A 25,572-nucleotide genomic window follows, 5' to 3' on the forward strand; every position below is an offset into this window, starting at 1 on the left:
ACCATTAATAAACACAATTCAGGACAATTTGCATCGGATGGACTATTACATACGCACGTGTACCGATTGGGGCATAACTCTAAAAGATAACGAAATTTGAAACAGCAATAGAGGAGGGGATCAACTATTGAGGGGGGGTGGGGGTAAAAAAAAGACACAGATCTAATTGTTCAAATAAATATACCATAAATATGAACATCATTTATTGACTGGTAATATTTAATAGGGGGGGGGGGGGTCCTCAGACCAATTCCCCCAGGCCCCTAGTATTAAATTTCCAGTCCCTTACTATCCATCATCTACTCGTCGCTAGCCTTCGTGTGACATTTTCGAGTGTATTTTTAGACAAGTTATGAGCCAAGCTTAGTCTGTCATACAGACCCTGAAACAAATATATCCAATACAGCCATACAAGTCTATAATGTTTGGCAAGTCTAAGATTACTGCAATATTCTATAATTTAAGAACTGTTTTTTTATGTACAATATGTTTGTCTGAGACTTGTTGTAAGTACGAAGAGTTCGAGTTTGCAGACTCAGGCGCAGTGCCTAAAATGGAAACAGTGTAAATGGGAGTAAAAACGTCCCCTTCGTGATTTTAGAATAATATATTCTCATCCAGGTTTAGATTTGTATAAAAGAGAGTACGGCATTTCCCTGATATACTGTATTTACAGTACGGAGCTTGTAGATGCCTATGCAACATCTTGTATGACTAGTGTAGGGCCGGCCTATTCCTAACTGCATATCTGATATCAGCGAGGGTAGGGTAGGGGGGGGGGGGGGGGGGGGGCTGTGGACTCCCCCTCTGGATCAGACTAGGCTGTGTGTGGAGCATTATTTGGGGACCACAGCCCAACCACTCACCCGTAACACATCCCGCCATTACCGCCTCCAAGAGTTCACACATTTGCTAGGTGACGTGGGTCAGGCTCTGCATTACGCCCTGTTTACGCCAGGACGTCTATACAAGACATATCTATCCATCCTGTATAGTCTTCTGAGTTACACACAGAAAAGATAACACGAACTCAATGTGCATCTAATAATATATGCAACAGCCTGAACACGTACCGATCTACTGCACAACCTTGCGACGCCCCCTGGGACAAAGTGTACTGCTTCCGTCACAACACGGGATCGTCTCAGTAATGGCGACCTTGTGGATGGAGGCCTTACACTCTGCGTCGGTCGTTACGTAACGCTCTATCATGTGGTGCGGACGGACGGACGGACGGACTCGGCCACACAAAACTTCTGACTTTATTGTGTATATAACTACTGGGATAAAGTTTACAACATATTATTTAGGGACTGGTCATTACATTTAGTTGGGGGTAGGAGGTGCTGTTTGATTGGGGTTGGTCTTTAACCTGCACGATCTTTTTGCCGACCCTCGATTATCCCCGTGTTGTGGGTTTTCGGACGCTTAAGAAACATTCTTAGTTTTCTCTCTGATCACATGAACAACTTTTAAATATCTCATTCAGTTATAAATGACAACTTTCTCTTAAAAACAAGCCATCATCTGAGTATTAACAATTTCTTTGTGATGCTACAACCCCCGTAATAGCGCGGATAATCGCGATAAACATGGCAGCGATAACAATTTTAGCCCACTAGTCCTTATAATTACAATCATAACATATAACGAAACCCTTAAAAAGGTCAAATTTCTACTAGTCCTTAGGATACCTTAACTATTGGGCTGTTTGACAAGGACTATAGGACTGGTGTCAATTTCTAACGTTGCATGGCCGTCCGAAAACGCATGACGTCCAAAAGCCTATTAACTGACGAAATATATGTAAAAACAAGTCATGCTCCCACAAATATATGTAACAATATTTCATGACTCACACCTCCCCATATGAAATTACCAATCACTAAATAATGTTCCCTTTTACAATTGTTATATTTTGTAAAAGAATATGGAACTGACAATAACTTCCCCTATGATTGGTCAGATAAATAGCCTAAGAAAGTTTGTTGAAAGTCGGCCATATTGAAATTCGCACTTTGGACTATTTATCCGCTATTTGAACAAGCGTCTGTTACAGTGTGGTATTTTAAGTTATTGTAAGAATGCCCTAGTTGTAAACATAGATTCTTCATGCATGACAGCTTGATAACCTACATATCGATCCATTAAAACATGGCTGCAGATCGATAATTCATCAGAACGTCAAATCGGATGTTTTGGGCAACTAAACCGTCAACTCCAAATTAAAATAAAAGGTATCGAATCTGCAGTGAGTCGACCTCAAATTTTAGAACACAGGAGGTGTACCGTATTTCCTCTATTAGACGCCGGGCCTCTAATAGACGCCGGGTCAATTGATTAGTGCAAAAAATAGAAGCCGGGCCTCTATTAGACGCCGGGTCAATTGATTAGTGCAAAAAATAGAAGCCGGGCCTCTAATAGACGCCGGGTCGATCAATTGATACAATTAATGATCCCTTTTTGGGACCTAATATACATAATGATTCGGGACATTCGTGGTCATAGTGAAATGGGGGTATTAATAGAAGCCGGGCCTCCAATAGACGCCGGGCCTCTAATTGACGCCGGGTCAAAGGCTTGTCCGAAATAATTAGAAGCCCGGGCGTCTACTAGAGGAAATACGGTATCTCCTAATTATTGTTACTCCACATTTGGAAACAAATATCACATTAGGTGACACACCTCTCACATATTAGTCAGAACATTTAAGTATTCGTGAATGAGTGAGTATGGTTTTACGCCGCTATCAGCACTATCCAAGCAATATCACGGCGGGGGACACTAAAAATGGGCTTCACTCATTATTCCCGTGAGGGAAATTGAACCCGGGCCTTCGGTGTGACGAGCGAACGCTTTAACCACTAGGCTACCCCGCCCTTAAGCATTTATGAAAGATAGTTCATAAGTCTCTTGTTTTTTGTGTTGTGTTGGGTCCGTACCCCTGGACTAAAAGTTGTAACAGTAATAATATGGTGTACAGAGAACAGCAGCAAGTCTACATGGCAAGTCGGCTATAGCGGGGTCGTGAACTTTGTACCTCATTGTATTATTGAGACTAATTGTATGGGTAAAACACTAGCAGTATATGTTAATATGCATGTATGTTTTGTCGTACGCACTCATGTGCATCTCACTGCTAGCATCGTCATGAATATCAGCGCATATTAACGATTCACGATTGTTGTACATTCAATAAGGGACTCGGTCACGCACAGCGGAATGTCGCCTGTGTGCAAACGAACATAATGGCATCTGAAAGCATGTAGCATCATTTGCCACACGAACTGACCTGGAACCACGCTGATGTTGAGTTGCGGGCACACGGGAGATGGAGCGAAAATAGGTTTAGTGCTTGTTATCTCGTGTGTACTTCCGCCTCGACGTAGACTTGTCTCAGTCTCCTAACGAACGTCTTCAAGCATTAAAGGGATAAATCAGTCTTCACAGGAGTCGGAATGTGCTGTGTGTACTGCTGACATTAACCAGGTCACGCATGTCAACAAAGGTTATGTCTGTGATGAACCGGCTGATAAGTCCACAGGAACTCGTTGTTGGTCAGTAAATAAAAATAGAGAGACTATATATTTGTATGAATATGAATAAGAGACTACTTACATATAGGGGGTATAGAGACTACTTACATATAGGGGGTATATATTTTTATTTACTGACCAAAAACGAGACTACTTACATAAAGGGGGTATATATTTTTATTTACTGACCAATAACGAGTTCCTGTGGATATGTCGCATTTGCGTGCAGACCTTTCACAAGGTATACGAACGTAACAATGTATTGACATTAACACACAATCCTATGCGTCCCCACTTCGTGTCATGTTTTCGGCTTAACGTACACTAGGCAACCTTTAGATTATTCTGCAGACCTTAATCCAAGTATTGAGTGGTTACATGGTATTATACCATGTTTACTCTAAAAGGAGCACGAGCCATTATCAAATTCAGTACATGCAGCTGTATCTGGACCTGGACCTAACCGGCCCTTAATATATAGAAGCAGTTTAGGTTCTTAATAAGACGAAATGGAATAAGCTATTTAATTTGTATACTCGTTATATAAAGTAGGTTCACCGTGACTTGAAGCCCTCAGTATCGAGGGGTTGTTTTCCACGTGTTTCTAACCAGGCACTATTATAATTATATTGTGCTTCTTTGCTTTTCGAATTTGTGTTTTTTTCCTCTTCAGGTTTAGTGTATTCAAGGTCATAGGCCAAATGCACGTACAGGAAGTACATCGTCATAATTAGTCCCAAAACAACCTGATATATGCGTGCCTACATTTGTCATAATCTGTTACCCAGAACGTGATTATTAAGTTATTATTACAACAGTTTTATAGTTTGTTTGTTGATTAACGCCGCACTCAGCAATAGTCCACCTATATGACGCTGTCCTGTAAATAATCGAGTCTGGACCAGACAATACGGTGATTGATATTATGAGCAACGTGCCACGCCGCCTGGGTATATCAGCCAAGTCACTGAACCTGGCCAACCGATCGCCATGGGTTGACTGCTTGACATGCTGCTATACAATTAATTCTTTTTAAATATTGCCAAGTTGTATTTGTGATTCGTTGTAAGGAATTCCTGAACTCCTACACAGTGCATGTACTTTTGTTACACAACTTACCTTCCTTTACCAGAATGTCTTACGGTGACTTGAACCGAACACGACTGTCAACGGACTGCCTACAGTGTGCATTCTCCCTGCCGCGACCACCTGACCGGGCACTATGCTCAGCGAGGCTGATTTTCAAGGTCGGACATAATTATGATTAGATAACCCACATCTTCGAAGTATGTCTATAGTTCATGAATTTGCCTATGGTGATTGGTTTAGGCTCTATCAGCAATTTTGCTGATAAAAACTAACAAGCCTGTCTTAAACAAGGAGATCCGTTTACACGATTAGACCCGGAAGCTGGTGATTTGAACACAGCGGTGTAATACCAGTACCAGGTGTTTGTACGTAAAATATTCAGTGAATGTTAACTATCAAGCCCGAATTAAATTAACACTTGCAATGGTCCCGAACCCGGGCCTTCGGCGTGACGTGCGAACACTTTAACCACTAGGCTACCACGCCCTTAAGCATTTATGAAAGATAGTTCATTAGTCTCTTGTTTTTGTGTTTTGTTGGATTGAATTAACACTTGCATTGCTCCCGACATTCAGATCCACCCCTACACAATCATACCAATCCACATGATTGTAATAAATGAAACCTTTTCAGGACAATGTGGTTGTTTGAAATTGTACTTTGCGTTGTGTGCATTAAATCCTCTACAGGACAGCTTGTGTAGCACACAGCGCCCGAGTCTTAAGGAAAGAATGTGTACTAAACAGTAATGCTAAATGTATGTCTATTTCTATATCGATGGCGCAACGTGCTGACAGATTTATCAATAAAACGACTGAAAAATTTCATTTTTCTGTGATAGAGCAATATGTGGTTATCGACAGGTATTTTCACAGATGTGTTTATGTATGTATCCAAGGGTTGCAGGATTGCATCGATTACAGCGTCACGTGATGGTTTCTCATGTTTTCCCTTGATCAAGGGACAGCGTGGTTGAAGAGTTTGCTTGTCACACCAAAGGCTGGGTTTTTTGTTTGTTTCCTCACATAGGTACAGTGTGAAATCCCAGTCCTGGTTTGACCCTCCATGTTCCTGATAGAATGTTGTAAAAGCGGCGTAAAACATACATACTTACTCACTCACTCACTCACTCCATCGATCCATCTACGGCAATATTCCAGCTATAGATTCAAGATTCAAGATTCTTTATTCAGTATTTTGGGCCATGTGGCCTAGAGTACAATTACAATAATTACAATAATTGCTGCGTCACGTGATGTCAGGAAAATAAATACACGTAGTCTTATTTCACATGATTTCACATGATTTAAGTATAAGGCCAAAGCCTTTACAATGTTGATATTTTTGGAGTTGAGTAGATTACATAAACTGTGATTATCATGATGGACATTGGATAACCAAGGCAAATAGCAAATATTCCAGCTATACCACGTATGTGATACACATAAGAGATGTGTGGATGTACACTTCTTTTTATGAGGGTTGGTCGGGCAGCGTTCGCTCGTCACGCCGAAGACCCGAGTTCGATTCCCGACATGGGTACAATGTGTGAAGCCCATTTCTGGTGTCCCTCGCCGTGTCAACGACCGCGAGACTGACCACCCAGCCGTTCCCGCCTCTTATGACAAGCATAGTCGCCTTTTATGGCAAGCATGGGTTGCTGAAGACCTATTCTACCCCGGATGGGGATGTTGAAGACCTATTCTACACTGGAGTCAGGGAGACACAAACCAGGGGTTAATGGAGCGACATGGATCAATGACGGCGATGTATGATGACACACAATCATAGATCAATGACGGCAATGTATGGTGACACACGAGCATGGATCAATGACGGCAATGTATGGTGACACACGAGCATGGATCAATGACGGCAATGTATGGTGACACACGAGCATGGATCAATGACGGCGATGTATGGTGACACACGAGCATGGATCAATGACGGCGATGTATGGTGACACACGAGCATGGATCAATGACGGCGATGTATGGTGACACACGGGCATGGATCAATGACGGCAATGTATGGTGACACACGAGCATGGATCAATGACGGCGATGTATGGTGACACACGAGCATGAATCAATGACGGCGATGTATGGTGACACACGAGCATGGATCAATGACGGCCATGTATGGTGACACACGGGCATGGATCAATGACGGCGATGTATGGTGACACACGAGCATGGATCAATGACGGCGATGTATGGTGACACACGGGCATGGATCAATGACGGCAATGTATGGTGACACACGAGCATGGATCAATGACGGCAATGTATGATGACACACGGGCATAGATCAATGACGGCAATGTATGATGACACACGAGCATGGATCAATGACGGCAATGTATGATGACACACGGGCATAGATCAATGACGGCGATGTATGGTGACACACGGGCATGGATCAATGACGGCAATGTAAGATGACACACAAGCATGGATCAATGACGGCAATGTATGATGACACACGAGCATGGATCAATGACCGCAATGTATGGTGACACACGAGCATGGATCAATGACGGTAATGTATGGTGACACACGAGCATGGATCAATGACGGCAATGTATGATGACACACGGGCATAGATCAATGACGGCAATGTATGATGACACACGATCATGGATCAATGACGGCAATGTATGATGACACACGAGCATGGATCAATGACGGCAATGTATGATGACACACGAGCATGGATCAATGACGGCAATGTATGATGACACACGGGCATAGATCAATGACGGCAATGTATGATGACACACGAGCATGGATCAATGACGGCAATGTATGATGACACACGGGCATAGATCAATGACGGCGGTGTATGGTGACACACGGGCATGGATCAATGACGGCAATGTATGATGACACACGGGCATAGATCAATGACGGCAATGTATGATGACACACGATCATGGATCCATGATGGCAAATTACGGTGACACACGAGCATGGATTAGAGGTATGATGATACTCTAACATGGATCCTCAACGAGAGCGAGGTACGATGAGGACACATCAACATGGATCCATGATGGCGAGGTACAATGTCACACGAGCATGGCTTCATGACACAAACATGGATCCTTTTAGTATTAGCAAATATTATTAATCATAATTTGTAACATTGTCTAATTATAAAGTTTATAAGTTTATTATGCATTCCGAACACACACACACACACACACACACACACACACGCACCCATAGTATGTTATTTTCTCAATGTGTGCATGCATGTAAAGCAAGCTTTAACCAGGTGTACAGTCCACATCAACATGCTGTTATGATTATTCCGAGATATGATTAATCTGTCATTCCAACGTTCCCTTCAGCGAGCATGTTGTACAATGTCAACACTCAGTTCAGCGATAACCCACATGTAGTACATAGCCTTGGCTTATATTGTTATCATTGTTATATTGTCACCGTTTCAGTATCTACTCTCACTCAGGAACCACTGTCACCAAGGACACAAAAGTACACGTACTCACTGGATAGAAACACAACATCAACTTGATAGAAACACAACAACTGGATAGAAACGCGGCACCAACTTGGTAGAATCGCAGCACCAACTTGATAGAAACGCAGCACCAACTTGATAGAAACGCAGCATCAATTTGGTAGAAACGCAGCACCAACTTGGTAGAAACGCAGCACCAACTTGATAGAAACGCAGCACAAATTTGGTAGAAACACCACACCAACTGGATAGAAACACAACACCAACTTGATAGAAACACAACTGGATAGAAACGCAGCACCAACTTGGTAGAAACGCAGCACCAACTTGATAGAAACGCAGCACCAACTTGGTAAAAATACAACTGGATAGAAACGCAGCACCAACTTGGGAGAAACACAACACCAACTTGAAAGAAACGCAGCACCAACTTGGTAGAACCACAACACCAACTTGATAGAAATACAGCACCAACTTGATAAAAACGCAGCACCAACTTGGTAGAAACACAGAACCAACTTGATAGAAACGCAGCACTGAATTTGTAGAAACACAACACCAACTTGATAAAAACACAACACCAACTTGATAGAAACGCAGCACCAACTTGGTAGAAACACAACACCAACTTGGTAGAAACGCAACACCAAATTGATAGAAACACAACACCAACTTGGTAGAAACACAACACCAACTTGGTAGAAACGCAGCACCAACTTGATAGAAACGCAGCACTGAATTTGTAGAAACACAACACCAACTTGATAGAAACACAACACCAACTTGATAGAAACGCAGCACCAACTTGATAGAAACGCAGCATCAACTTGGTTGAAACACAGAACCAACTTGGTAGAAACACAACACCAACTTGGTAGAAACGCAACACCAACTTGGTAGAAACACAACACCAACTTGGTAGAAACGCAGCATCAACTTGATAGAAACACAACACTGACTTTGTAGAAACACAACACCAACTGGATAGAAACACAACATCAACTGGATAGAAACACAACACCAACTTGATAGAAACGCAGCATCATTTTGGTAGAAACGCAGCACCAACTTCGTAGAAACACAACATCAACTGGATAGAAACACAACACCAACTTGGTTGATGCAGCACCAACTTCGTAGAAACGCAGCACCAACTGGATAGAAAAACAACGCCAAATTGGTAGAAAGACAACACCAACTGGATAGAAACACAACACCAACTGGATAGAAACACAACCACTGGATAGAAACAACACCAACTGGATAGAAATACACCAACTGGATAGAAACACAACACCAACTTGGTAGAAACACAACACCAACTGGATAGAAACACAACCACTGGATAGAAACACAACACCAACTGGATAGAAATACACCAACTGGATAGAAACACAACACCAACTTGGTAGAAATACAACACCAACTGGATAGAAAGACAACACCATCTGGATAGAAACACAACACCAACTGGATAGAAACACAACACCAACTTGGTAGAAACACAACACTGACTTGATAGAAATGCAGCATCAACTCGGTAGAAACGCAGCACCAACTTGGTAGAAACAAAGCACCAACTTGGTAGAAACACAACATCAACTTGGTAGAAACACAACACCAACTGGATAGAAACACAACACCAACTGGATAGAAACACAACACCAACTGGATAGAAACACAACACCAACTGGATAGAAACACAACACCAACTGGATAGAAACACAACACCAACTTGTTACTTGTTATTAAATCTCTCCTGTAAACTAAAAACAGTACTTGTCATTAAATCTCTCCTGTAAACTTAAGACAGTGCTTGTCATTAAATCTCTCCTGTAAACTAAAAACAATACTTGTCATTAAATCTCTCCTGTAAACTTAAGACAGTACTTGTCATTAAATCTCTCCTGTAAACTAAAGATGTAGTGCATGTTATTAAATCTCTCCTGTAAACTTAAGACAGTGCTTGTCATTAAATCTCTCCTGTAAACTTAAGACAGTGCTTGTCATTAAATCTCTCCTGTAAACTAAAGATGTAGTACATGTTATTAAATCTCTCCTGTAAACTTAAGACAGTGCTTGTCATTAAATCTCTCCTGTAAACTAAAGATGTAGTACCTGTTATTAAATCTCTTCTGTAAACTAAAGACAGTACTTGTCATTAAATCTCTCCTGTAAACTAAATACAGTACTTGTCATTTAATCTCTCCTGTAAACTAAAGATGTAGTACCTGTGATTAAATCTCTCCTGTAAACTTAAGACGGTGTGTGTCATTAAATCTCTCCTGTAAACTTAAGACAGTGCTTGTCATTAAATCTCTCCTGTTCACTAAAGATGTAGTACCTGTTATTAAATCTCTCCTGTAAACTTAAGACAGTGCTTGTCATTAAATCTCTCCTGTAAACTAAAGATGTAGTACCTGTGATTAAATCTCTCCTGTAAACTTAAGACAGTGCGTGTCATTAAATCTCTCCTGTAAACTAAAAACAATACTTGTCATTAAATCTCTCCTGTAAACTTAAGACAGTGCTTGTCATTAAATCTCTCCTGTAAACTTAAGACAGTGCTTGTCATTAAATCTCTCCTGTTCACTAAAGATGTAGTACCTGTTATTAAATCTCTCCTGTAAACTTAAGACAGTGCTTGTCATTAAATCTCTCCTGTAAACTAAAGATGTAGTACCTGTGATTAAATCTCTCCTGTAAACTTAAGACAGTGCGTGTCATTAAATCTCTCCTGTAAACTAAAAACAATACTTGTCATTAAATCTCTCCTGTAAACTTAAGACAGAGATTGTCATTAAATCTCTCCTGTAAACTTAAGACAGTGCTTGTCATTAAATCTCTCCTGTACACTAAAGATGTAGTACCTGTCATTAAATCTCTCCTGTAAACTTAAGACAGAGATTGTCATTAAATCTCTCCTGTAAACTAAAAACAATACTTGTCATTAAATCTCTCCTGTAAACTTAAGACAGTGCTTGTCATTAAATCTCTCCTGTAAACTAAAGATGTAGTGCCTGTGATTAAATCTCTCCTGTAAACTTAAGAAAGTGCGTGTCATTAAATCTCTCCTGTAAACTAAAAACAATACTTGTCATTAAATCTCTTCTGTAAACTAAAGACAGTACTAGTCATTTAATCTCTCCTGTAAACTAAAGATGTAGTACCTGTGATTAAGTCTCCTGTAAACTAAAGACAGTACTTGTCATTAAATCTCTCCTGTAATCTACAGACATCCAAACTTGTTAATAAATCTCTCCTGTATACTACAGACGTAGAACTTGTCATTAATGCCAATGTGATGATTCCATGAATTGTGTTTCCTTGTTTTTTTATGGAACAAGAAAGCCACAGAGTCTTCCTTTTGAATGAATGACAAGACAGTAGGTGTGATGAACTGTTTTATTACAAAGACTTATTGTTGCCACATTGCTGCAGATTATAGCACTGTCATCATTCTTGTGGGGAGTGGAGTGAGTGAGTGAGTTGGGTTTAACGCCGCTTTTAACAGTATTCCAGTTATATCGCGGCGTGTCAGCTTAATGTGGGAGGAAAGCCCGAAGTGATGCAGGTTTCAACTTTACCATTTCGGTGAAACCCACGAGCACGGGTATGGTGCTGACAAACCTAGAAACATAATCGGGGCGAACCAGGATTCGGACCCACAATCATAAGTTTCTGGCGTGCCCAAGGGACTCTGTACAGCGAATCGCGGCGCCGTAGACGACTTGGCCACCTGTGCCCCAAGCTAGTTGTGAGGGGGCGGTGGGGTAGCCTAGAGGTTAAAGCATTCGCTTGTAACGCAGAAGACCCGGGGTCGATTCCCCACATGAGCACAATGTGTGAAGCCCATGTCTGGTGTCCCACAATAGTAACATATCTTGATCTAAACAAATAAGGAACACACTGCAATAATTCTGAGGAAACGTCTTGAAGTGAAATGTATATATGTCAATACTTTTGGACACTTTTAGGACATACTCGTACATGTCACGTCAAACTAACATTTGTTTATATTGCTTCCCTTATTTCTTTTTATCAGCTTTTCAATATGGCGTATAACGTCATTAAGGTTTACAGAGATAATTCCTGAGAGTGAATGAAGTCTTACCACATATTCCACACACACTTTCAATACATAACAAAATAGTTTATCTAACAATTCAAAGACTTGTTTGTGGAATACTACATTATGAAAGCTCTTTTGTTGAGGATCTTACTGCATAATTGTGTGACACCCCACAACTCTGTTCAATGTCCGTTGTCATGGTGACAAGAGAGGGACTGTAATATCTGTCATCATTATCATAAAATAAACACAACAAGAGTCCCCAGGAGATGGCATATCCCCCTTGGTTCAATTCAGAAAAAAAGTTTGGCTACTTATACCCCACTTCTGAATCACATGCATCTGATACCTTCAGTTCAGTGAAGAAAAAATAATGTTGTTAAAATTTTAAAATCCCAAATCATCAAAAGGCACCAGTTCACCACTAGACTGATCTGTATAGCAAGTTTTATCAAGAAATATTAACAGTTTGGTGTCCTGCTCCGGAAACGAGCACAACCCTCATTTTCAGTATGTCCAACTTGTCGAATAAAATTAAGATAAAAAACATAACAATCCCAAATCATCAAAAGGCACCAGTTTCCAACTAGACTGTTTTTTTTAGAAAGTTTCAACAAGAAATATTTTACAGTTTTGGAGTTCTGTTCCAGAAACGGAAATGGACGACTCATGGATGGACAGATGGACGGACGGACGTACCAATGGACATGCTAATCGCCATATCAAATACAACAAAGACAACATTTTCTGAGTTGGTCACGTTTAGATTTTCTTCACATTATCAAACTTTTCAGCTTAGATAAGATATGACCTTTGCTGTCCTAGCAATGAGAGTGTTCGATCCTAGCAATGAGTGTGTTCAATCCTAGCAATGAGAGTGTTCCATCCTAGCAATGAGAGTGTTCTATCCTAGCAATGAGAGTGTTCGATCCTAGCAATGTGAGTGTTCCCTCCTAGCAATAAGAGTGCTCCATCCAAGCAATGAGATTGTTCCATCCTAGCAATAAGAGTGTTCCATCCTAGCAATAAGAGTGTTCCATCCTAGCAATAAGAGTGTTCCATCCTAGCAATAAGAGTGTTCCATCCTAGCAATAAGAGTGTTCCATCCTCTGTGTCGTCAGCCCAGGAACACTGAAGCAACTTTCCCCTTAGCGCCAAGTCCAGTAACCCTGAAAACAGATCCCGCCAGTGACTCTGTGGTGTTCAGCTGCTCTTCGGTGAAGTTGGCTACGAGGCTGGTGACATAGAGCTGATCCAGGTCTGGTCCACCCCAGCACGCTGACGTGATCTTGGAGGCATTCGGCAGCTCCACCCGCTGCAGCAGTTGGCCTGGAGACAGTGATGGGACGTGAATGAGTCGTACTTTTAACACCACTGCAGCTATATCAGTTATCTTAAGACCAGAGTTCTATGTTTCTTGGTTTATAGATTGTTGTGTATAATCCTGGTCGTTAAGAGACCCACCATTTAATTTTTTTGACATTTTTTATAGAGCCCAATCTCATTGCAAACAGATCTTACAATCAGATGGCTGCTGCTTTGCTCAGCGAGAGCGAGAACCACAATCTGATCTTAATGAGATTGCTTAGCGCCAGGATATTTTGTCACTCATTAATTAAATATGGAAACATTCTGTGACGGAAGGGGCTGGAAAGTGAACAAATAATCACAAGACATCTAGCATGTCCAGCACACTTTCTTTATTTTATTTTTTGGAAAACCTGAGGACAAATTATTTTTTTAGCTTTTTTACTGGAATATCAAATGGTCGGTTTCTAAGTGAGAAAAACATCAACACTCCCAATTGGTACCTCAACACTACCTATTGGTACCTCAACACTACCTATTGGTACCTCAACACTACACATTGGTACCTCAACACTACCTATTGGTACCTCAACACCACACATTGGTACCTCAACACTACCTATTGGTACCTCAACACTACCTATTGGTACCTCAACACTACCTATTGGTACCTCAACACTACACATTGGTACCTCAACACTACCTATTGGTACCTCAACACTACACATTGGTACCTCAACACTACCTATTGGTACCTCAACACTACACATTGGTACCTCAACACTACCTATTGGTACCTCAACACTACCTATTGGTACCTCAACACTACCTATTGGTACCTCAACACCACCTATTGGTACCTCAACACTACCTATTGGTACCTCAACACTACCTATTGGTACCTCAACACTACCTATTGACATTTGGTTTTACTTGGTCATGTTTCTTAGACAGATTGTACTTGTGATCGAAGGATTCCCAGTTGCATTATTTGTTTTCCTTAGACAAACATGCTTTGAAGTATTTGACATTACATCTGAAGTGGTAACACCTATTCAGAGGAGCATGAACTACAACAAGTATCAGGAAGGCTACATCAAGGATCTACAGCTGTATCATCACCTGTTCTGGAGTCAAACTGTGACATGGACCCGATACTCAAGCAGGCAACCCACAGATTGTCATCCGTGTCGATCGTCATCCCATCCGGCCGGACCAAGGTGCCGTCAAATTCAGGAGTCTTCTGGAAGTCCACTGCGACCCTCTGATTTGCTGCAGGCAGACAGGAGTTAATCCCATGTACTAAACATGACTTCACTGTTTGACAAAGGTCAAATCGCTTGTTTGGGGTAACTGACAGTATAACTTCCATAAGTGACTGAATGGTTGCCAAATGGAAAAGCAAATCCATTCATTCATTGAGCAGAGAGATGGTGCATGGTGTCTATCAATGTTATCCCTTTACCCTGCATTCTGTGGACCTGGTGTTGTCCTCAGGCTGAAATGATGTATACAAACTTAGCCATATGTTAATCAATACTTTCTTTGAGTTCCTATGGCTAGGAAGTTCTGATTCTACACATACTACTAGCTGTAAGTTGCAAGCCATAAATATATCTTGTTTGAAAACCAACAACCCATCTTGATGTATTATATAAAATAGATCTGCCATAGAAATTGATCCTGTGAGCTGAATTGACAACTATCGCTGACTTCATGTCGTCACCTACCCAGGGTGCCTTTCTCAAGGTCGAAGTCATATGCCCACACTTGGCGGGTAGGTGTGTCGATATAGAACATGGTCTTGTTATCAGCTGACCAGGCCAGACCATTGGACACAGTGACCCCGTCCACTTGGCGCTGCAGCTGTCCGTCTGTCCCCAGGGAGTACAGATTCCCCACCCCCTGTACCCTGGGGCTCCCTGTGTTCATGGTTCCTGGTAACAGACAACCGTACCACATTTCAAGAAGCCTTCTGGACCTGACCAGTTCCAGTTCATATTTTACATTTGAGAAAAAGGCCTGGACGTGACCAGTTCCAGTTCATATTTTACATTTGAGAAAAAGGCCTGGACGTGACCAGTTTCAGTTCATATTTTACATTTGAGAAAAAGGCCTGGACGTGACAAGTTCCAGTTCATATTTTACATTTGAGAAAAAGGCCTGGACGTGACCAGTTTCAGTTCATATTTTACATTTGAGAAAAAGGCCTGGACGTGACAAGTTCCAGTTCATATTTTGCATTTGAGAAAAAGGCCTGGACGTGACCAGTTCCAGTTCATATTTTGCATTTGAGAAAATGGCCTGGACGTGACCAGTTTCAGTTCATATTTTACATTTGAGAAAAAGGCCTTGACGTGACCAGTTTCAGTTCATATTTTACATTTGAGAAAAAGGCCTGGACGTGACCAGTTCCAGTTCATATTTTACATTTGAGAAAAAGGCCTTGACGTGACCAGTTCCAGTTCATGTTTTGCATTTGAGAAAAAGGCCTGGATGTGACCAGTTCCAGTTCATGTTTTACATTTGAGAAAAAGGCCTTGACGTGACCAGTTTCAGTTCATATTTTACATTTGAGAAAAAGGCCTGGACGTGACCAGTTTCAGTTCATATTTTACATTTGAGAAAAAGGCCTGGACCTGACCAGTTCCAGTTCATATTTTACATATTGAGAAAAAGGCGAAAATAAGTGAGTGAGCATTGACTGAAACATGTGTGTCTGTGTATCTTGCTGTAAGTATTTGGCTCGACATGTACCGTTACCTCAAAGTTAAATAAGGGTAAAATAAGTGTTCCCGGGTTTCAAGAACCAGCTAGAATATAGGATCAATGTGATATCTTGGTGTGGTGAGGTGAAATGGGGTTTATCGTCGCGTCCAAGATTATTGCACTTATATAGCGATGTGCATGTACGTGTGTGTGTTTGTGTGGCTGCTTGTACTAGTCCGAACAGATGCTGATTTATAGTGCTAGCTCACTGAGATACCATGCCGCAGTTTAACATGAATACCCCACTCAGACATAGTATACTGACTCTGAGCCGACCAGTCCTTGAGCCCCAGACAGGGTACAACAAGTACCATCTTTTAACGTCTTTGGTTTGATGCAGCAGGGGATCGAACCCTGGACCTTCTGCTTTCTTGGCGGACGCTCTACCACTAGACCACGGAGACGGTCATGCGATATCTTGGACATGATTAACAGTTAAAGGAAATTCCTATAATTGTACAACAATTTACACTTATTTCTGTACATGAAGACGTCAGTGGAACAATACCTGCCCATAGCCTTCCTGAAGCATCACATTTGCCATCATTTAGTCGGTTGTCATGGCGTTCCTCCACTGTTGCCAGGGTTGTGGTGGTTCCGCTCTCCCAGTCCAAACATACAACACTCAGGTTCAAACCCACCACAAGGCCACCACTGCTCCGAGGGATCACAAAGCCCACTGTGCCATCTGATAACAAGGCATATAAGAATGCATGAACCCTTACCACGACAGATTCTTTTTCTTTTTCTGACGTTTGAGGAGGAATCACTGGGTGAGGTAAGAGGAAGGACAACAGGGTGAGGTTTGAGAAATGACCACAGTGTGAGTTTAAAGGAGGGACAACAGGGTGAGGTTAAAGGAGGGACAACAGTGTGAGGTTACAGGAGGGACCACAGGGTGAGGTTAAAGGAGGGACCAGGGGGTTGAGGTTAAAGGAGGGACAACAGGGTGAGGTTACAGGAGGGACCACAGGTTGAGGTTAAAGGAGGGACCACAGGTTGAGGTTAAAGGAGGGACCACTGGTTGAGGTTAAAGGAGGGACCACAGTGTGAGGTTAAAGGAGGGACAACAGGGTGAGGTTAGGGTAAGGACAACAGGTTAGAGGAATGACCACAGTGTGAGGTTACAGGAGGGACCACAGGGTGAGGTTAAAGGAGGGACCACAGGGTGAGGTTAGAGGAGGGACAACAGGGTGAGGTTAAAGGAGGGAAAACAGGGTGAGGTTAAAGGAGGGACCACAGGTTGAGGTTAGGGTAAGGACAACAGGTAAGAGGAATGACCACAGTGTGAGGTTACAGGAGGGACCACAGGGTGAGGTTAAAGGAGGGACCACAGTGTGAGGTTAGAGGAGGAAAACAGGGTGAGGTTAAAGGAGGGACCACAGGGTGAGGTTAAAGGAGGGACCACAGGTTGAGGTTAAAGGAGGGACAACAGGGTGAGGTTACAGGAGGGACCACAGGTTGAGGTTAAAGGAGGGACCACAGGTTGGGGTTAAAGGAGGGACCACTGGTTGAGGTTAAAGGAGGGACCACAGGGTGAGGTTAAAGGAGGGACAACAGGGTGAGGTTAGGGTAAGGACAACAGGTTAGAGGAATGACCACAGTGTGAGGTTACAGGAGGGACCACAGGGTGAGGTTAAAGGAGGGACCACAGGGTGAGGTTAGAGGAGGGACAACAGGGTGAGGTTAAAGGAGGGACCACAGGTTCAGGTTAAAGAAGGGACCACAGGTTGAGGTTAAAGGAGGGACCACTGGTTGAGGTTAAAGGAGGGACCACAGGTTCAGGTTAAAGGAGGGACCAATGGTTGAGGTTAAAGGAGGGACCATGGGGTTGAGGTTTAAGGAGGGACCACTGGTTGAGGTTAAAGGAGATACCACAGGTTGAGGTTAAGGGAGGGACCACAGGTTGAGGTTAAAGGAGGGACCAGTGGTTGAGGTTAAAGGAGGGACCACATGGTGAGGTTGAAGGAGGGACCACGGGGTGAGGTTAGAGGAGGGACCACAGGTTGAGGTTAAAGGAGAGACAACAGGGTGAGGTTAGAGGAGGGACCACAGGGTGAGGTTGAAGGAGGGACAACAGGGTGAGGTTGAAGGAGGGACCACAGGTTGAGGTTAAAGGAGAGACCACAGGGTGAGGTTGAAGGAAGGACCACAGGATGAGGTTAAAGGAGGGACCACAGGGTGAGGTTGAAGGAGGGACCACAGGATGAGGTTAAAGGAGAGACCGCAGGTTGAGGTTAAAGGAGAGACCACAGGGTGAGGTTAAAGGAGAGACCACAGGGTGAGGTTAAAGGAGAGACCATGGGGTGAGGTTCAAGGAGAGACAACAGGGTGAGGTTAAAGGAGAGACAACAGGGTGAGGTTAAAGTAGAGACAACAGGGTGAGGTTAAAGGAGAGACAACAGGGTGAGGTTAAAGGGGGGAACACAGGGTGAGGTTGAAGGATGGACAACAGGGTGAGGTTAAAGGAGGGACCACAGGGTGAGGTTAAAGGAGAGACCATGGGGTGAGGTTCAAGGAGAGACAACAGGGTGAGGTTAAAGGAGAGACAACAGGGTAAGGTTAAAGTAGAGACAACAGGGTGAGGTTAAAGGAGAGACAACAGGGTGAGGTTAAAGGGGGGAACACGGGGTCACTTTTCTGAAATCAAATACATCTTGAAATATTAAAATGAATACATAAAGAAGCACTGGACATGATAAAACACAAAAGTTAATTAACTTTAGCTGAAACATTAGATTTACACATCATCTAATGCTCTCCTGTACTTTAGCTACAAATGTTATTTTGATTTGTATACAAAGATGACAAGGTCTGCTGAATAGAATAGTGTCAAACCATCCACTCCCAACACTAAGTTAAATGTCCCCAAGTTAAAACTAGTTTGTTTTCATTAATTCAAGCTAATTTTGAAGATAATAGTTTTGAATGTATTTCTTAACCACATACATTGAATTCTGGGCCAAACATTTGGTAAAGCAACTAAAAAAATATAATAGTCCTTACCCAGGTGTACTTTCTCATCCTTGGCTGTGACGGGGTCCCACCTGTGCACATCCCCTTCATTGATGTCTACATACAACAGCCTCTGGGTGGCCTCGTCCCAGTGCGGACCCTCCCCCACTGTCAACGCTGCATGCTTGATCACGGTCTCCACCTCATATGGCATCCTTACCCGTTATCTGCATGGAAATATGTTGTCAATAAAGGGACAATTATGATTCATACCGTTGTGTTTGATGCCCTGGCATATGGGTCATTCTCAAAAAATGTCAGAATTTCAACTAAGCAAAAACATCAAACTTGTCTTTTGTAAAATTCCTTTTTTATTGACTCAGTACACAAAGTAACTTCTGAATAATAATGTTAAGCAAAATGACACCTTAATAATCAATGATGACCTAATTATGATAACAGCACAGACAGTAACAGCATAGACAAATTGACATTAATTACAATTTTTTTAATGAGACCTCCCTTGAAATGTTGAGACCACATGGCATTGTGAACAGTTCATATTTTCTAATATTCTGAAAAAATGGTTTTAGAAAAAAATATTTGTTTTGGCAAAAATGAGCAGTAACAGCACAGAAATAAGAAAAGGGTTTTCATGATAGGAATAAACTTCCCTGTCAAGCAGAATTATCCAAGGTCTTCTCTCACTTGAAGGACACTGCTGCCATGATAGTACAGGAAGTAAGCGGTATTTCTGTTATTTTGAATTATGGGAATCTTGAAGGATTATTTATTTTTCAGTTTTGATCCATCCTGGTAACAGGACAGACACTTTTTTATGTACAAGTGTTTCTTACCAAAAACCAATATAAATAAAAGTGTGTATCTTTAAAAAATAATTATATTCCATGAGTTAGAAAGGTAATGTACAATATATAAACATTATTTACATAATATTTTTTATTTTTAGCAACATTAAACAATGTTGATGTGCAAACATAGGGTTACGGACACACCCTTCAGCTCAATTTAAGCGCAATTAAGCAGTTTTAATTAAAATAAAATACCTAATAAGAAATACTGAAATTTAACTTTCAGACACCATGGTATGTTCTAAGAAAAACACTTGTGTTTTAACATATTTAAAATAAATATTTTAATTGTTATTCAACCCGGACTAAAATTCTCACTTTTTTTGAGAATAACCCATATATGAGATCAAGGTATATTTGATATCTGGGTAAGTATGAAGTCAATGAAGGCCTACATATGATGTAGAGGCATATATGCAGAGCTCCAGATAAGCTTTTGGTGTTGTGGGTATTTTACCCATGCATTTTAAAATCATTGGGTATCAGTAATTCTATCTGGGTATTCAAATTTCTGTTACCCACTAGTTTTTACACATGTGGGTATTTAAGTTAAATATTTAAAAACACTTCATGTAGTCCCTGCAAACTGGTGTCGTGTAAGTTCGAGAGCTTTATAGGACTTATAAATACCACGATACTTCCACAAGAAAGTGTGATGGCAAATGATCATGATGTAACTGTCATTGTGGAGTTTGGCAAGGTTGACGGAATGTCCGTATATAATTTCAAAATAAGTTTGATTTGCTAATCGAATACGCAGGGTTACTTCACAATATTTTGATGACACGCACTAGTTTTATTTTTGTAGCGTATCTTTAATGTTCGGTGCGTATTTGATACCCTTTAATTTTATTATCTGCATTTCTGATGCGTATTTTACGCAGATATGCAGCTTATATGGAGCTCCGTATATGATATCATTGTTCATGTGTATCAAGGTATATATATATCTGATGTCTGGGTAATCTGATGTCAATGTATATCGGATGTAAGGGTATATATGACATCAGAGAAGCTTATAAATAGAGAATCTCACCCGAGTGTCTTTCGATATAAAACACCCCTTGATAAAAGTGAAAAAAAACTTTCTACTTTTATTTTGTTGATATTTGATATCACAAGACACTGGGGTGAGATTCTCCATGTAAAAAGTACTGCTAACAGCTTCAGTAGCAGAGACATTAGTGATGCCATGGTAACCAATGACGTCACAATGGTTTGTAAAAACATTGTGATGCAATTTCATTGTAGCGATATCTACAATGTAGATATCGCTTGATCTCACCCAAGTGATATCTCCTGTGGGATCCAGTTTTGGATGATACATCGGTGCAGTGTCTTGGAAATCTGGAAATTCTGATGACATTGTCCTTACTATTGCACGTCTGGTGTCAGCTTTAGTGTCTGCCAGGGTACATCTGATGACAGGGCATTCCTGATATCTCTCGGTGTATAATTAACTTACCATAGCCGAGAGCCGCGATGGGGTCACACAGTCAAGACACGTCCCTACATCACGCCTTGACTGTACTGTAGCCTGTAGGACCCCATCGCGGCTCTCGGCTTAACTAAATATAACCTGATATTATGTCCACATACCTAATCTGAAGAACAGTTTGTAGTTATAAAATTAGAACTTGTTCCATTCACTGTATCACAGAAGCATTGATATTACATACTAATCACGTATTGAAACGCACGTGAACATCTGGCGAAGGCGTATTGTTGACAGCTGCTGCGGGTAAAGATTTTAGAGTTACCTCCCTTAGTAAAGGGGAGTTCCCCTAATAATAGTTTAATAGTGGTCTTTTCGTTAGCACTAAACGTAATCATTTTGGAATGTAGAGGAGAGAAATTTGCTTCTACATGTCATCTGACAAAATATTCTCTTTAATAATGTTATCCTGCAACAAGATCTATATGACTATAAGAACCTAAAGTTTTCTAAAATTATTTCAATAAATACTTATACAATCGTTCAAATTTTTAAAAAAACACACACATATCACACATTTAATGAAGAAGCACTTGTAACACAATGTGCCGGAACCGAGTGAGTGAGGGAGTGAGTATGGTTTTACGCCGCTTTTAGGAATATTACAGCAATATCACAGCGGGGGACACCAGAAATGGGCTTCACACATTGTACCCAAGCCGGGAATCGAACCCGGGTCTTCGGCGTGACGAGCGAACGCTTTAACCACTAGGCTACCCGACCGCCCCGTGCCGGAACTGAGCACGTGTCGATCCTACAACCACGTTTAGACAGAGACCATAAAGTAGATGGTCTCTGGTTTCCGTTTCTCAGGTTATTTTTGGTGGTTGCATATGTAAATGATTCGATTTTTGTATTCGAATTCACTCGGTAAATAGTGAAACTTGTGAGATTTTAAATTGATCGTGATCGGTAAATAAATAATCAAATAGTTAGGTACACGGATGAACTATTTCTGAAACATTTCATACTATTACACAACAACCCTCCTTATTGGTCATACATATGACCCGTGAAGATCCGGGGTAGAATTATAGGTCTTCATCGATGCTCATGATATTAATCACTGGATTGTTTAGTCCAGACTCGATTGTTTTACAGACCGCCGTCATAAAGCTGTAATATTGCTGAGTGCGGCGTTAAACAACAAACTAACCTAATTTTACCTTGTCATACATATAAGAGTGGTCTTGTGGTAGAGCGCCCGCCCGGAGAGCGGAAGGTCCGGGCTTCGATCCCCGGCCGCGTCATACCAAAAGACTCTGCATTAAGGGGCTAAAACAAGGACTGGTCGGCTCGGAGTCAGTATACTGTGTCTGAGTTGGGTATGCATGTTAAACTGCGGCATGGTATCTCTATAAATCGGCTTTAGTCCGTACTAACACAAACAGCCACAAACAGCCACACACAGCCACAAACAGCCACACACACACACACACACACACACACACACACACACACACACACACACACACGTGCATGCACGTCGCTATATAAGTGCAATAATCTTGGACGCGACTTTAAACCCAATTTCACCTCACCACATACATATAATTTCAGCCTAGACTATTGTATTTCACTTTCCGTCAAAGATAAATGCCGCCATCTATTCAACAAAATCACTTTGTCTCATCATTAATGTCTGATCTGTATCTTCCGGTTGCTTCTCCTGCTGATACATCACCTCACTCAAGTACCGTTACTGCTTGGCTCCCTTTATCAGGACCGACCAACAGGTTATCTAAACTTTGATAACAAAACCTACTTGTATTCTGTACATAGACAATCACAATCAGATGATGGGGTCATGTATAACTAAACCCACTGTTTTAGTCCACACTTCCTTATAGTGATAACATATAGCAACACATTTAATAATGTCAAATTTCTACTGGTCCTTATGATGCCTTAACTATTGGGCAGTTTGGCAAGGACTTTTGGATTAGTGCCAATTTCTAACGGTGCTATACTAGCCACAAAAAGAAACTGCGCACGTAGGTAATCAAAACATGTATTGAAACTACATGTGAACATAAATACAGATGTAAACACAGTAATTAGTGAACTGAATTGAACACAAATTTATGCGGGAGCTACGTTTCATGCACTGCTGTTATCGTGGCCTACGGTGGGCATACCCGTTGTTGCTTGACCCTTGGGAACCTTTCATTGTCGTTATATTTTCAAATTTAGAAAGCATTTTAACAATGCAGTTTCTTTTTATGGCTTGTAATGTGTTTTGTACAACTGGTCCCTCAAGCACTGGGTCAAGGTGTTTTATATAGCTGATCTCTGAAGCACTGGGTCATCGTGTTTTGTATAGCTGATCTCTGAAGCACTGGGTCAACGTGTTTTGTATAGCTGATCTCTGAAGCACTGGGTCAACGTGTTTTGTAATGCTGATCTCTGAAGCACTGGGTCAACGTGTTTTGTATAGCTGATCTCTGAAGCACTGGGTCAACGTGTTTTGTATAGTTGATCCAAGAAACTCTGTGTCAATGTGTTTTGTACAACTGATCTCTAAAGCACTGGGTCAACGTGTTTTATATAGCTGATCTCTGAAGCACTGGGTCAACGTGTTTTGTATATCTGATCCAAGAAACTCTGTGTCAACGTGTTTTGTACATCTGATCTCTAAAGCACTGGGTCAACGTGTTTTATATAGCTGATCTCTGAAGCACTGGGTCAACGTGTTTTATATAGCTGATCTCTGAAGCACTGGGTCAACGTGTTTTGTACAACTGATCTCTAAAGCACTGGGTCAACGTGTTTTGTATAGCTGATCTCTGAAGCACTGGGTCAACGTGTTTTGTATAGCTGATCTCTGAAGCACTGGGTCAACGTGTTTTGTATAGCTGATCTCTGAAGCACTGGGTCAACGTGTTTTGTATAGCTGATCTCTGAAGCACTGGGTCAACGTGTTTTGTATAGCTGATCTCTGAAGCACTGGGTCAACGTGTTTTGTATAGCTGATCTCTGAAGCACTGGGTCAACGTGTTTTGTATAGCTGGTCTCTGAAGCACTGGGTCAACGTGTTTTGCATAGCTGATCTCTAAAGCACTGGGTCGATGGTTCGATCCCTTGGCCGCGTCATACCAAAAGACGATGGTACTTGCTGTTACCCTGCCTGGCGCTCTGCTTTAAGGCGATAAATCACGTATTGGTCAGCTTTGAGTAAGTTTTATGTATCTGAGGGTTGTAAACAGCGGCATGGTATCTCAGTAGGATAGCACTATAAAGTCCGGACTAGTACAAGGAGCCACACACATGCATGCGTGTCACTTTTCAATCTTACGACCGATATCAAACCCCTTTTCACCTAACCTCCTGTTCACAAGGCTAAGTGTCACAGTTCTATATGTCGTATGCTTTCGTTGTTGTAAGCATTGCACTGACAAAGCCGAACTACAGTGTATATATCTACAAGGTATATATGTGCATGTCATGCGAGGAATCCTTGGTAGAACAATGGCGGTATGTGCCCACTACCTGCATACGTATTATCTAAAAGTTTAGAATTTAAACTGAGTTTTGGGACCCACCATGTTATCTTAGAGTGTGCCGCAACTGTCCCAAACAAGTTCGCTCCTGCTTGGTATAAAGGTGACAAAATGCCTTTTGTCCTAAACAGAAGTTTGGTTTGGTTTGGTTTGTTTGTTTGTAGGTTAACGCCACACTCAGCAATATTACAGCTACATGGCGGCGGTGTAAATAATCGAGTCTGGACCAGACAATCCAGTGATTGATATCATGAGCATCAATCCACGCAATTGGGATCGATGACATGCTTCAACCAAGTCAGCGAGCCTGACCACCCGGTCCCGTTTGTCGCCTCTTACGACAAGCATAGTCGCCTTTTACGGCAACCATGGATTGCTGAAGACCTATTCTAACCCGGATCTTCACGGGTCCCCACCTAAACCGCCATTGTCACTACCTCAACACAACACCTTGAAGACAGGCACAGCTCAAACAAACACAACCATGCAG

The 25,572-nt window shown here is 41.7% G+C and overlaps 1 protein-coding gene across 1 annotated transcript in view; it reads right to left on the reverse strand.

The window, feature by feature from the left end:
* The window catches only part of LOC124114354, a 29,879-nt gene extending 8,047 nt beyond the window's left edge, over positions 1–21,832 (reverse strand). Inside the window, exons 1-6 of the mRNA XM_048399358.1 lie at positions 21,687–21,832; positions 19,267–19,442; positions 16,769–16,948; positions 15,222–15,428; positions 14,614–14,763; positions 13,306–13,512 (exon numbers count right to left, since the gene is read on the reverse strand). Coding sequence (XP_048255315.1) covers positions 13,306–13,512; positions 14,614–14,763; positions 15,222–15,428; positions 16,769–16,948; positions 19,267–19,429 — 907 coding nt within the window. The 5' untranslated portion in view covers positions 19,430–19,442; positions 21,687–21,832. The remainder of the gene's footprint in view (positions 1–13,305; positions 13,513–14,613; positions 14,764–15,221; positions 15,429–16,768; positions 16,949–19,266; positions 19,443–21,686) is intronic.
* Positions 21,833–25,572: the final 3,740 nt, after the last annotated feature.

The sequence above is a fragment of the Haliotis rufescens genome, unplaced genomic scaffold (genome assembly GCF_023055435.1).
Source record: "Haliotis rufescens isolate VD_foot unplaced genomic scaffold, xgHalRufe1.0.p SCAF_2, whole genome shotgun sequence".
NCBI classification, from domain to species: Eukaryota; Metazoa; Mollusca; class Gastropoda; order Lepetellida; family Haliotidae; genus Haliotis; species Haliotis rufescens.